The 14,982-nt window shown below is 36.4% G+C and overlaps 1 protein-coding gene across 1 annotated transcript in view; it reads right to left on the bottom strand.

Moving 5' to 3' along the window:
• Positions 1–14,982, bottom strand: part of LOC103770080 (dedicator of cytokinesis protein 4) — a gene marked incomplete at both ends in the record, with an annotated part of 79,412 nt that overhangs the window by 36,447 nt on the left and 27,983 nt on the right. The window contains 4 exons of the mRNA XM_008937329.1: positions 4,274–4,362; positions 5,882–6,014; positions 7,940–8,000; positions 8,606–8,687. Of these exons, the coding sequence (XP_008935577.1) occupies positions 4,274–4,362; positions 5,882–6,014; positions 7,940–8,000; positions 8,606–8,687 (365 nt within the window). The remainder of the gene's footprint in view (positions 1–4,273; positions 4,363–5,881; positions 6,015–7,939; positions 8,001–8,605; positions 8,688–14,982) is intronic.

Here is a 14,982-nt window from a genome sequence, read left to right as displayed (position 1 = left end):
TCAATCAGGCCATTATGCAGTTGCCCACTTATTAACCAGTCTCTTTTTGTTAGGCAGCATCACTTTGGATGACTATGCAGATTTTTGCACAGGTACATGGAAACATGTTTGAATTCATTAGTGACAGTAAACTATTTGAAAAACCTATTTGAGCATCTCTCTCTTTCAAAGAAATTAACAGTTTGTGGCTGACAGACTTAAGACAATATGTTACAAATCAAGCCACAACCTGCATTCATCATAAAAAACAGCCTCCCAATTCATGTCTTGCCTCCATCATATTTAAAAGTTCATGTTCCTGCCAACTACTAGATACAATAAAGTAATTTCTGATTGTATTCTTTTTATGACCTAAACTTTAGGCAAGAGGATATTATGTGTGTACATTTTTCAAGAGCTGTATTTTGACACTCTATACAAGAGCTAAAAAATTAACACTGCCAGCCCACTACAAAAAAAAAAGAAAGTCATGTTCAAGACAAGAGTAGCAAGAGAAATCCCACCACTTTGAATGTTTTCCTCTAAAGCTTAAGGCCCTTCCATCAATTAAAGTTAATGTATAATTAACGACGTCTCCAGTGGAGCTGCCATCTAAAGTTGGCACTGCTACCACAGTACACACTGTATTGCACATTTACTGTATTCAGTAAACGTGCAATTAGGTTACATCACTCTTGCCTAGTTCATCAGAGCAGTCCAAGATGATGGCACAGGAAAAGACCTTCCCACTATGTTTACTCTTTTCATGGAATCCACCCAAAAGCCCAAATCTACAAAGCAGCTAGTTATGTTTAGAATTTTTCACAGCAGTAATTTAATCTCTATGGGATTAGAAAGGATTTTCACCTCCTTTGCTGTAACAACTAAAAAGTGTGGTGTTTCTTGTCTCAGATCTAAGAATTACTGCATCAGGCACATGTGGCTTTTCAAGACTTGTTATAAGGGAATCTAAATAGGCATTTACACAGGAGCTTGCACGTGAGAATGCTAGGAACCTAAACTAAAAAGCAGAGCAAAAAAGAATGTCTTGCAATCCCTTAAAACTAAGATATCCAGTCCTCCTTCTCCAAGGAGGGTGAAGAAAGAGGAAGCTGTAGTACATTTTTCATGAATTTTTTAATATGCTTTTTATAAGATAACTCACGGGGGAGAATATTCATATGTAACACGAGACCAAGGTTTAAATCTCTCCTCAACAGGATTTGTTAAGAGGACATGAAAACAGATCACACTTTGGAAAATCATGCACTGCTTGGCAGGCTTTAGAGACACTTTCCCTTTCCCCATGGTATCATGAATATTTTCTGATTGTATACAAAGCTGAATAGTTGCTGCAGGGAAGTCTGAGAAGCCAAGTGATTAGCATGCTCATCTGGGACATGCGAGACAGACTGAAAATCCTTTTCCAAATTAGAGTCTGAAGCAAGACATTTTCTGTCTTTGAAGAATGTCTCAAACACTGGAGTAAATAATTTCTACGGTAAACCCAGTGAATATTTATATATTCCCTAAAACAGCATGTGCTTGAGAATCACAGCAATCATCTGCAGAATTTTTTTTTCAGCCTAGTGCCCAAATAGCTAAAGCTAGCTCATCCACTTCCTAACAGTGCAAGCGTCCTGGGTGCAGCCAGCTACCCACTTTTTTTCAACTACTAGCAATGGCAGAAATAAAATTTACCTGAGCTTTAGGTACCTACAGAAAGACCTTGTGCCTAAGGGGGTATTTTGATGATGCTGGTGGTGTTTAAGTAGGGATTACAGCAAGAACCATCCCTGTTTACCTGTGTAACTTGTTCACATTGATAAGTGGTTAATTTTTGTGGACAAGCACCCTCTACGTTCAGAGCCCAAAGGACTGCTCCAATCACTAGATATAAAGCTCTGCTGCAATTACATATTGCTTCCATCATCATGTGCGCTATTAAAAAAAATACATTTCAACTTTTGAAAGGCTAAAGAACTGGAGAGAAAGCAAGAATATAAAGTTGCACACGATAAATTCTTACCAAAAAAAAAACAAAAGAAAAAAGAAATCCAGGATGCTGCATAAACATGTACTATTGCAGTAGCATTCTCTGTTTTTTATGTATTTATTTTTGTACAGAACCATGTTTAATGACAACCAGATGTGGCCTTGTTCTCTTGCCCCCATCCTAAAGCACACTTCATTTTAAAAATCAACAGGTTCACTCATGGCACTGTAATTTTGTGGTCAAATGCAGCAGCTATTATATGATCAATAACAGTTTACAAGGCACTTTGTGCATTAGTGCCTGCTTTATCAAAGACAAAAGCAGCCCACATGCAATACAATTTGTTATTGTAGATCCAAGAACAGTCCAGAATATAGTTTCACAGTCACTTCTAAAGAAGACCTGCAACTCTGCCCACACTGCAAACCCTAGAAAGACATTTTGCTATTTGACAGAAGTCCAGTTTTTGATATGGAAACAGTGACTTTGTCTAGGCTTCACTATCTAAAATATACCACAGAGGATGATTTTGTATGGTTTGAAAGAAGCCAGTAACTGTTTTCTGTATCTGTAATATACATTTCACTGATCTCTTGACCTACAGATACAAAAATAGAAACATGTTATTTTCCCTGTAAGACTCGTGTAATTAGGTGTGATCTCTATGCAGGAATGTTTGTTCAGTTTTCCACAGATTTTTCTGTTTTAAAACAAAGTAACCTGCTTATAATTCTAAGAAAGAATATTATAGGAAAAACAGTTTTTATAGTCAGTTCCACTCCAGATATTCCCCAAACCTGGTTTGTATAGTAATTACAAAATGATCTAGATCTAAGAGAACTTATTCTACAAATACTAAAAAATCAAGGTAAGAAATAACAATGCTACTTCTAAATGCAGCACAGGCTGCAGTTTGGCCTTTCCATCAATGGTTTGATCTACACTAGGCAACCAGGTGTTTTCCAGTAAGCTGATAGCTGACACCAGCTGAAAAGACCAGTGGTGAATGGTCATCTGATCCACTACCTGCCACTCTAGTCTCTGCTAGACTGGAAATTCATGCAGAAAATACATTTCAGTTTCCACTCCAGCAAATGATGAATTATCCATGAGGCTGAGTCCTTCCATTCCTGCACCCACAAAGAAGAGAAAAGGGGATGAATATCTGGCCCCTGCTCATTTCTGGGATGTATAAAGAAGTGAAGGTCATTTGCCTTTATCTGATCTTTTTTAGACATGAGCTGAGATATAAGATGCAAGAGGATTCTGTACTTAAGAACTGTCATAAGTTAAAGTAGAAAAAGTACTTTTTTGGGGAGTGGGGGTTTGAATGTTATATACAAATGCTATAGTATGGAAATGTGTGTTTTTCATGCAAGACACTGAATCTTTTGAGTTCCTTTTTCGTTTTCCCTAGAAAATTGGGAGAATTTTTTTTTTTTTTCTGAAGAACATTCTGAATTATCTGATAAACTATTTCAGTAGTGGGAGACAACAACTTGTGAAAAAGAAAGACGACGTGTGAAAATCTCCCAAGCTGAAGGAAACTGTACAGGACAGAATCTGAAGAGGAAACAAGCCAATAGGATACAACAGTCTGAAGCATCTTTACTGTTGTTTGTTTACTGTGTTTCCTTTCTTAGTCTTTTTCCTGTGATTTGTGAAAGGCAAATGTGATACCAACCAAAAAGTTTTCCTACATTTGGCTCATGTCTGCAATGGTTCCTAAGAAAGAGAAAAGATCCATGTCTCCTGTAATGCAGCATTTTCTTTTTTTTTGACAACTATAAGGTGGATTACAAGGCTAATGAGGCTTCAGAATCAGCCATTCAATACTATTACAGAAAAATACACCAAAGGAAAAATAAAAAGTAGTGTAACAACTGTATTTTCCATGAGGTGTCAGCAGAAGTATCTGAACATACTGCTAAAGCCTCACAAGTGCTTTTTCAGACTACTAAGCAGCCAGAGGAACAAATTTCACACGTGCGATGTAAATAACCTTTCAAAGTTTATGTTTTCTTTTTTCAGTACTCCAAGTGGCATTACTGCTCACTTCCTCTTTCACTCTCTACCTTTTACTTGCATTGCTGAAATTCTGTACTGCTCTTTATTTAGTGACTTTTTTTTCTTAAATAGGCACATGAATAGCAATATCACACATTTTCACCTAATACAAGTATTTTTCTCTATGTGAAAAAATATTTATTTCATAGATATTAGTCCTTCTAAAATAAAGCTACTTCATTTACAAACTACAAAAACACTAAGAAGACAAACAGAAATCTGGCATCTTACCTGCATTGGAGCCTGTCAAGTTGTAACGTGCATTCAGCTTTTTAATGATATTTTCATGGATCTGATACCAGTCACTCTCTGTGTTGCACCTACAAAAATAATATCTTTCTTAATTCTGAACTGGGAACACAATTTTTTCAGACCAGCTTCACCACATATTTCTAAACAAACATTCTTTTGTTCACAAAACTAAACCAATAGGAGCTAATAAACCCCCTTGAAACTACCTGTCTCAATGGAAATGGTGAGAACACTTACCATTTGAGAAAGGCACCAAGGAAATATCTGCCTCATGTGGCAAAGGGTGGGAGAAAGATATGAGCAATTATGCTCAGGAACTCAGCCGTGACCAAGTTCATCATCTGTATAGATCTATCCTTCAGTGCTAAACCACACAGAAATCTGTCTTGTGACCCAAGAGGAGATACAGGATTCCGAGGCAGCTTTAGTAGAGAGAAAAACGTGTGCTGTACACTTCAAAGTTGTTTAAAACAGGATGTGATCTTCAGGAGGTAGTCAGTGAAAGAGCAAATGATATTTCAATATACATTCAGAAAATAGCTGCTTTTCCATGAGGAAAACCTGACCATGCTCTAGATACCAACTTTTCATGGTTTAGACTGGAGTTAGTTTTAGCATCAAATCTGGTTTTGAGCAATGTTTCTTCTTCCATTGCTTTTGTTACTTTAAAACACACAGGCAAGATTAAAAAAAAAAAAATAGGCAGACAAATCTAACAAATCTGCTAGACAACAGCAAACACTTATTTGACTTTAACATCCTGGGAGTCTAAATAAGAGCCAGCCCACATGTCCACTGTCACACTAAATTGGTTTTCTGCAGCACTGATTCCAGCAACTCTAATTCAGCCCAGAGGAATACAGAGGAGAGAAGAAAGGCTGCCTGAAAGATTTCCACGCCTTCAGGATTTGAGTGCTAACCCTGGGAGGGGCAAAACTTCCTCAGGTCCAAGACAACCTGTCCCAGGTTTATGTACTTAGAATAGACCACTCCACAAAATGTTTCTCACTATAATGTTCAAGATCAGCAGTTTTTTTTTAGCAGGAAATTACATGCACTGTGTTGCCACAACTATAAAATTAAACTTTCTTCCAATTACTATCAACCCCAAATCCACTATTTAATAAACCATTCATTTTTAAATCCATCTTTTATTTTTCATTCCCCAGCACTGTCTTTCACATTTTTGTTATTCCCATTATATAATTACTTCAATTTACTCCCACTAGCTGCCTAGGCAGCACAAGGTGTTTAAACAAGTCCTAAAAGCACTTCATGTTGCCATAAAGAGAACTCCAGAAGCTCTTACAAGGATGTGAAAAATGCTGAAACACGCACACAAGATATAAAAGGATGTAACCTCTGTCTTTCATATTATCCATCCCACTTTATAAACACATCTGTAGAAGTAGCCAAAAAAAAGAGAAAAAAGAAAAAAAAAGGGAAAAAAAGCAATTAGCTACTACACATTTTTTGAACAGAAAGGAGCTACAGCTATTTACTTGCACTGCATATAGTAACACTGCTTCCAATGCAAACTGACTCCAAGATACTTCTAAAAATTAAGAGAAAAAAAGCATTCCTTACATGTATACTTTTAAGACAAGGTCATCCTTTGAATCTCCTGCCAGCAAGTCTGCAATACTGAGGACTGCACAGCCAAAGGGCCGTCTGTATTGTACGTTGCAGGCATTTTTCTTCTCTCCAGCTCCCATTCGTCCTGCCAAACAAAATACATATTTGATGCAAAATCCATAGAACTGCCTCTCTTAAAACCACAGAAGGGAGGCAGAGAGCAATCCAGCTCATTATGGTGACAGGCCTGAGTAGAAGAAGCCAAGAGTACACATCGCAAATCTGGGCCATCTTTATACTGTGTTAGGATAACAAATGGTACAGGAAGTCCACTAAGTATGTGGTGATCTGGAAAGATCTCAGACCAGAGGTACTGCTCATCCTCTCATGAACTCCACTCGACAAAAAACACTTCCTGGTACCCAGGAACAGCACACTCATGATACCATCAAACTAAATTTAGAGTTCAGACATGACAGTTTTTTCAGCATTTGCTGTCCAGTAAGAATTTTTTTACTGAGGTGATTGCTAGCCATGATTTATACAAGAGGTGTTGTGATTGAGCCATTACAATTTAGTAATCAAATGCCGCTTCCAAATAGGCAACTGGCTAGCAAGGGGATAATTGACCAGCTGCAGAATAATCAAGTAGAGATGAAACACAGGGAGGAAAGATGATGACAAAGGGCAGAAGAACAATTTATGATAAGGAAAGAAAGAAGGCAGCCAAAGAAAACAGATTTGAAACAAAATATTTTTTCTAGCTTTTTCTATTTGATTTAAATACAATTGATCAATCTCCTCACTGTGTCCCTGGCATTTGAAACGGCCCTCTTTCTAACCATTTTATTCAATTGTGCACTGGCAGCCATGTATCTTTCCCACCAAGTCTTAATTTCCGACAAGAAAAGCCTATGGCTGCAGTCGCTGCAGGGCAATAGCTCCTCCAAATACTGCTAGGCATCACAGCAGCTGGAAGAGTAATTGCTCATTTTCACCCCATGCAGCATATAAACGTTATTTTAACTTTTTAATATTTCAGTGATTCATTTATAAACTTGACTGATGATCTATTTTAAAACTATACAATAGAAAAAAAATCTTCTCTGTATTCTTCTTTAAAGCATTTATTCTTACCAAATATACTCTACATTACAGAGTTTACCATACCATTTCCCAACCCTTGCCATTAAAAACAAAACACAATTTTAAAATATTCTCCTGAAACACTAAAACAGCATCAAAATGCAAGGAAAAATTACTCCTCCAAGCTGTAAAACAGTTTTTACTTTGTAACAAGTTGGTTCTGAACTCAGCACAAGTTAGAGCAAGCGATTTTCAAACCAAAACATCTTTCAAACATAGGAAAAAAAGTTTTATTCAGTACTGCACTGATGCAACTACAGAGACAGAGAAAACAATATATCTAAGAGGTCAGAAGCAGACCTGAAGATTATTGTTTCACGTCAGTAGGGCCCAGAGGATAACTTCTTAAAAAAATACCTAACACTAATGTACAGTTTTCCTCCCTTCTGCATTATTCTAGAAGACTTGGTATCTGTCTACAGCATCGGTGATTAAAGGTATGAGACTTTCTCCACTTCTTTCCCTCTCTCCCTTTTTAAAGAGGTCAGTGAGAAGACAAAATTAATCTGAATAATTACAGATATACATCTGATATTATATACTAATTAGTTACATTAAATTTTGAGGTAAGTTTTTCTATGAACAAAGGATGCTTGAAATTACTCTCTTTGGAGTAAGAATTGGCCCCACAATGACAACTTCATCATCTTAACACAGCTCATATTTGACATTTTCATTTTGTTTTGTGATGGTAACAAAATATCCTGTATCTAAACGCAGACAGCAGTACACTTGAAAAATAGCACAAAACAACACCAAGAAAAGCAAAGCAAATGTTCCATCAGAAAACAGGCATTTTCTTTTCAAAAATCTATTCCAAGGCCTTGCTAACCTAACCAATCCCAAAGTTGACCCCAAGAAGTGTTATTTACTGTCATATGTCTAACAAATGTAAGATTTCTACTCACAGATGATTATACCTACCTATTCGGATAATGTGCACAGTGATATAGATGTCCTTCCTGAGTTCACTGCTACCCAAATCCTGCACAAGATCAGAACCTCATTATTTCTCACTCCTGACTAAAATGCGACATTTAAAGAGATATTTACACACTGCTTTCACTGCCAGTGAAAGTGATAAATGAACAGTGAGTTAATATACAACATTAACAAATTATCTCTATAACACTTCCAATTGGCAGTCGTGCCCTCAAAATGACTGTCCTAAAATGTCATGGGCTAGAATACGCTGTAATACAGCAAAATCAGTGGTGGGACACAAGAGACTCACCGTGTGAGTCTTGAATGTCATGAATGCATTTGTGCAATTTCTAATTGTGCAGTTCCTGAAAGTACGGAGAGTGCTGCACAAACAATCTCTTGAGTGTGAAATGCATAAGAAGGAAAACTCACTGGTCCTTATTGCAGGAAGAAAGACTAGTATATATGCCCATATAGAAGTTTAGATGACCTTTTGTCAGAAAAGTTGGGAGTTCAGCAATACATTTCAATCAGCCGTTAGAGCTGATGTTCATAATGATGTTAAGGTTTAGGAAGTAGTTCTGAGTCAACCACAGAATAACAATTTAATCCAACTTCTATTTTCAATAGCCAACACAACAAAGATTGAGAATAGGAAGAACTCACCACAAAGAGAGAACAGTGTCTTTCAGGCTTTTCTGGACATTTTGGCAAACCATTTCTATTCAGTCTTAAAAAAAATCTTTCGCTGTAAGAAAACAAAAACCAAAGATGTGTTTAACAACACTGGAGCAAAGTAGATTTCATTTTGATCTTATTTCCACATGCAACCTTCCACAAGATATAAAAGAATGAAATAATTTCTTTCTAGACTAGTCTCAGCCATATCAATAAAAAGAAAAGACTAGTACAGCATGGTGATTTACTTAAACATCTAACAAAATTACTAAAAACTCAATACAAAATAGAAAACATTGTAATTTGGAAGAATGATATTCTATATCCTAGTACACAGAGGAACAAAAACAATAAAAACTGTTTATCCTAGAACTGAAATTAGATGTGTATTATGTTGGTACTGATTCTTGCTAAAGAAATGTCAACATTATCATGCTGGTATTGAACCAATGTTCATTTTCATACATTGGAAGATGATTCTAGGGGACATTTTTCCTACTTAACTTTATCAAAACCTCTTACTAGAGTATACTGATTTTAACAGTCTTGTAAAAGTCTTGGAAGTTCCAGAAAGCCCAATTTAATTTTCAGAATTATGTTTTGCAATCTACTGGGGAGGGTGAGATGCTGCAGTTAATATAAGTACTAATACTGCTCATTGGGAGATGTAGAGAAATCTTATTTCAGAATAGACAAGGGCATAAGACCCCACTGAAAGTGAAATTACTTTCTGAAACATTCCTGTTTGATAGTAGGTCCATTATGGATAATCTCTAAGCAAACTTGGCAATTCATGCATGGGTATTTCATGAAAAAGCAAACTTTCCATGCTTTTGTTAACCTTATCAAAGATACAGCCTCTTGGGAAATGTAACAATCAAATTTCTGCAGTGAGAGATGTGGAAAATAGGAAAAGCAAAGAAGTTAGAATTTTTACATATGTTTCTCTTCACATTCTCACTCCCAAGCCCAGCTGACCAGACATTTCAGTCTAGATGCCCTGTAATGCTCAAATCAGAAAATTTCCAAAGCACAACTAGGGTTTTTTTTCAGCTGTGTCCACCTCTTCTGCTTATCCCAGAGGCTAAATATGGTTTACCACTGCTCTATACCATTCACAGCTTTACAAAATGCAGCTGGAAAATCACTAGGAATATGTTGGATAAGTTCCAACTCAATAAAGACTAATTAAATCTTCATTGCACCAGCATTTGCCTTGTAGAAAATCTGCATTGACCATTCACAGTATCAGAGTCATTCACATTGGAAGGGACCTCAAAAGGCCTGTAAGTCCAACCTCCTGCCAAAAGCAGGGTTAGCTATAGAGTCAGGTCAGCTTGCTCAGAGCTTTAGCCATCTGGGTCTTGAAAACCTTCAGTTACAGAGATCACACAGCCACTCTGGAAAACTCCTTTCAGTATCTGACTGTCCTCATTTTTTTCTTTATAATCAGATGGCTCTTTTCTTACTTCAGTTTCTATCCCTTGTCTCATTATTCTACCACATACCATTGTTGTTACTGGTCTTCTAGCTGGTATAAGCAGGTGACTTTGACCCCCCTTGAAACTGCTACTTCTCGAGCCTGAACAAGCCCCACTGTCTCTCCATGACCTCCAAGGGCAGGAGCTACTGTCCATAAACAACATGAAGCCTTCTGCTGAACTCACTTTAGTTCATTAACATCCCTCTTGTACCAGAAAACCTAAAAGTGGCATGGTCTAACCAATGCTGATTCAAGGGGTGATGGCTTCCCTTAAGCAACTGGCTATGTTCTAGTTGACATCGCCCAGGATACATGTTTCTTACGAGCTATGTCTTAAAAATATTTTTTTTTTTTTTGTGTCATCTCTACGCTGAACCCACAAAGACTCGGAATTTTTAATTGTGATTCTTTGAAAACATTTGTGCAATCCTCAGCTTTGCAACTTTTTTATCAGACAGAATAAAAGAGTTGAGAATAAGAATAGTGGAGTTGAACTCAAATACCTCAAATTGCATGAAAATGTTATTTTTCTCAGAAACATTCATGTTTTATGATACAGCCAACTTCATCAGCTTAGGTCTCCATGGAAACTTTAAGTCTGAGTTTTAAAGACTGTTTATGTGAGAGCATTTTTACAGAGAAACAAGTTGGTATTTTGTTGTTGATTTTAAAATAATTTTCAAAATAATTCTGCCCTTTCATTTAGATTGAGCTCATTTGCAATATTGGAAAATACAGCAAAAAGAATGCAGAACTTTGTTTATAGGTCTCACAGAATGTTATTGCACATTGAACAAAAATTATTATTTATATTACCAAAATGTCTAAAGCCTTAAGACCCCCATATGTTGGGTGTTATGCAAAGCAATAACAAGAAAAAAGTCTCTGTTCCAGCAGTAACAACACAGCTTCTGTGCACTGAAACCTGCAGTGCATTGGTACGCATCAATGCAAATTTTGCCAACTGCAAAAATTTGATTCTGAATTCCACCACCTAATCTTCAGTCTGTGGAACTATTTAAAAGTAATATGTCTGTATACACCACATTTTACTACATTTTTTTTGTCTTTAAAAAACCCTAGACATGTTGGTTCAAAGAAAAATAGCATTCAACATGAAACTGTCTTGCTGTGGATGAGCTATCTTCACAGTTTACCTATGAATTTGCAAATACTGAATGTAACTGGGAGTGTATTTTACATTTATTGAAGCTTACACTCTGCAGAAACAAAGGCATGTGCTTTGAAAGCTTCCAAATCACTATCCACTATAAAATGAAATTTTCAAGCTCTGCTTATACTCACAGACCATGAGATTATGATTCACAACAACAATTAAAAGCCAAGGACTTTTGTCATGCCACAAAGAAATGCACTGATTGCAACAGACAAGTAATAGTTATGCAGATCTAATGTCCTCATTTAAATATGAAATCGTTTGACTGGAGCATAGGACTCAGTGGTGATGAAAAAAGAAAACTGAAAACAACAAATAATGATTAAAAAAAAAAATCTTAATCCTGTTCAGTGGTTTGATTTTTTTTTTCCCCTTGAAATTTATCGCAGATTCATATGGTTATCTTTGAACATGACCAGGGTAAATGCAAGCAGTTAGACTTGTAAGATTACAAGAAAAAAAAAAATGACAGTGCTATATCTAAGTACACAGAGCATGTGCATTTATATACCATTTCTAAGGATTTCTATAGTCATACTGCTTAAAAATTGCTTGAGGAAAGTAAACAGCCTACCTAAAACAAAATAAAGATGGAATTCCCAAGATCTGAAAGCTTGGCTTCAAACAGCTGCAAAAACTCTAGAGGTTTAAATCTATGGTTAATATCTTATTGCACAGCAGCTCTCCCAGCAGCCAGTTACACACCCACATATACAGCAAATACACACAGCAGTACCCCAAAGCAGAAATACCTTTCCTTTGTGGAAAGATGATTTGATTCTAGTTTAGACTGCAATGAATTTTTTATGAGCACAAATCTCACCACTTAAATATGCTATACACATTTAAACTCTGCTGTCTTCCCACCAAAAATAAGGAAATAACTAATGCTGGAGAGATTAATTTAAGAAGGTCAACAAGGGATTTTTGTACTGTAACTTCCCGTGTATTAGCGAAGTAACAATGTGTTCCAAATCTGCAGGCTTAATGCACGCATTTAAAAGAAACACGGCCACAAACTGTTCTAATTTCATAAGTGACCCCTATTTCCTTAGTATTAGTGGGAAAATGTTACCAGTCATGTTACCAGGCTAGACAGATTGCTTGCCCTATGATTTATAAACACACTATCAAAAAAACCCCAAAATTATACCACATGGCATTTTCTTGTGGTAAAGCTATGTCATCAAATAGGTTTTGGTATAGCTTCACTTCCAGACAGCTTTATAAATGCCCTCTACTTAGATATAGGTTACAGTGATTTCTAAAGCAAATAATGAGAGCGAGTATGAGAGTACTGCCACATAATTCACCAGCTCAAGTTTATCACATTCCAGATCACTGTTAATGGACTTTTATTAAGAATGTGAATCTGAATTGACTTCATTTACAGCTAAAGGCTCATTGACTTCATAAAACCAAGATCTGATGCAAAATGATACCTTCACACTAAGTGGTGAAATGCAGAGAAATGTGGTACAACATGTCATAAGTTACTGAAAAAAAAAAGATAATAAAGCCTTAAAAGTATGTTCTTAATCAGAGAATAACAATGATAAATGTTCCCACGTGACTTAGCAGTACAAGCTGTTCCACAGTAAGTCAGCATTGGTATTTTATCTCTGTTACACACTTAGGAAAACATACCCAGATTTCTAACTGTAAAATAAGTAGCAATGAACAAAGGGAAACAAAAAGAAAGAATGAGTACTATAAAAATAAGATTTTGGCCAATTTCAGACAAAACCCAAAGTATTAACACTAACAATATTAAAAAAAAAAAAAAAAAAAAGAGAGAGACAAAACAGTGTTTTGATGTTATATTGAGGCTTTTCATCATGTCTCCCAGCCATGCTGACAAGAGAATAGAAGAAAAACATTTTCAAATGCTAGCTTTATGCTGCAGAGCCCCATTTCTCATGGTTAGCTGTAAAGTTAACAAGGAAAAGGTAAAGCAGAAAGGAAGATGGGAGAGTAAAAAAAAAAAGACATATGTAGCTAAATCAAGCTGCTGCTCTGATCTTCCACCTCTTTATTAACTGAAGACAGCCTTGAGAAACTCGGTTTTTATGAACACACCATACATTATTTTAGATATTTGCACCTGGATTTTAACTGAAAGGTGGCATCACACATTTCTTAAAAAGAGTTTGAAACAGTAATTTTAAATTCTTTTTCATGAGGTACGAAGAGCCCGTGGAGCACAATACAGTTTTAAAAGACAGAGAGGATACTGGAATCTATCAGCAGGTATTTACAACTAAAGAACGGGCATACACCAGAAGCTGGAACTCTCACTAATACTGAGTTTAGTCTGCCACCACAGATACACATTTCGCAGCACAGCATCAGTGCGCAGACCTACAGATCCCTTAAGCTGAGTTACAGTTTTGATTATTATCCTAGCCACTGTCTGAGGGAACAGCACGGATACAAGCAGATTTGCTGTATCTTTTCCCAAAGATGGAAGTTAAACCTGAAGAGAGCAGGAGGAATTCGTAAAGGGAAACAACAGCATTTAAGAAAATTCCCCTCCCTCCAACAGTACCTGGGCTCCTATGTATTCAATATCATTTGGGGGTTTACAAACAGCAATCTGTATTTTGCTTACCCTAACATGCCTTTTACCAGCAGCAAGTGTGACTGCAACGTGTTCTCAGCAAAAAGATTTGTAAACCCACCAGAATAGCACTGGTGTTGAATATATCTCATCACTACCTTAATTTGTCACAAATATGTCATGGCTGGTGCACATATCCCTGTTCTAATGCTGCAATCATTTCTCAATGTCACTAATTGTTTAAGGTCTGCAGCTATAAGACAGGTCATCTTCTGCAGTGCCTTCATCACTGCAATTAAAACCGATTATTTGTCCTGTTAATCTTCCATTTTTACAATACAAACAGAAAGAAGGTTATTTGTTAATTCATGAGAGACAATCAATACCACAGGTTCCTCTTCATTGGGTTGGTTTATCTACTTTAAAAAAACATCTACCTACACAAGACCAGATGAAAGATCTATATAAGCAAGTGCCCTTACCCTAACCACAACACATAGAAGATACTTGAGGATGAATCTTTAAACAGTATGTAGGAACATTTGTTTCACTGAATATGGGTATTCCTAAGAGGAACTGAGCTACATCATGAAATACAAGTAATTTCTAACACATCCTCACACCCGGGAATAACACATCTTGTATCTGTTGATCTGAGGGCATATGAAAGATATGATTAAAGCCAAGCTCTGCAACCCCACAAAACACAAAATCAAAACCTTTCAAAAAGCATTTTCTTGGTAGACTACACAGATGCCTTTTTTAAGAAATGAATTCCTACCATATCTACCTCATACTACTTACCCACAAATGTAGTTATTTTGCTGCAAAATCAGATGCAGCAGCTCCTGTACAACCACTGAATAGGCAGGCTGGACAGTCAGGCCAATACAAATAGACTTGCTGAAATGCCAGCACCTCAAAAAATACTTGGAACACCATCCTGAAGTATAATTTTATTTTCTTGCAATTCAAGTATGGTAAGTATTTAAAAAGTAACTTATCAGAAATGTCTCATTAATAGCAGAAAATTACGGAGCATTGCACAAAGTCATTAAATGAATTATTTATAAAAAGAAGTATTATTAAAACATCTAGAAGATCTTAAAGCCAGGATGAACCCTTTTGCTCAGCTGGAAATGTAG

The sequence above is a fragment of the Merops nubicus genome, unplaced genomic scaffold, assembly GCF_000691845.1.
Source record: "Merops nubicus isolate BGI_N331 unplaced genomic scaffold, ASM69184v1 scaffold1913, whole genome shotgun sequence".
Taxonomy (NCBI): Eukaryota; Metazoa; Chordata; class Aves; order Coraciiformes; family Meropidae; genus Merops; species Merops nubicus.
This window is presented reverse-complemented; position numbering and strand designations above follow the sequence as displayed.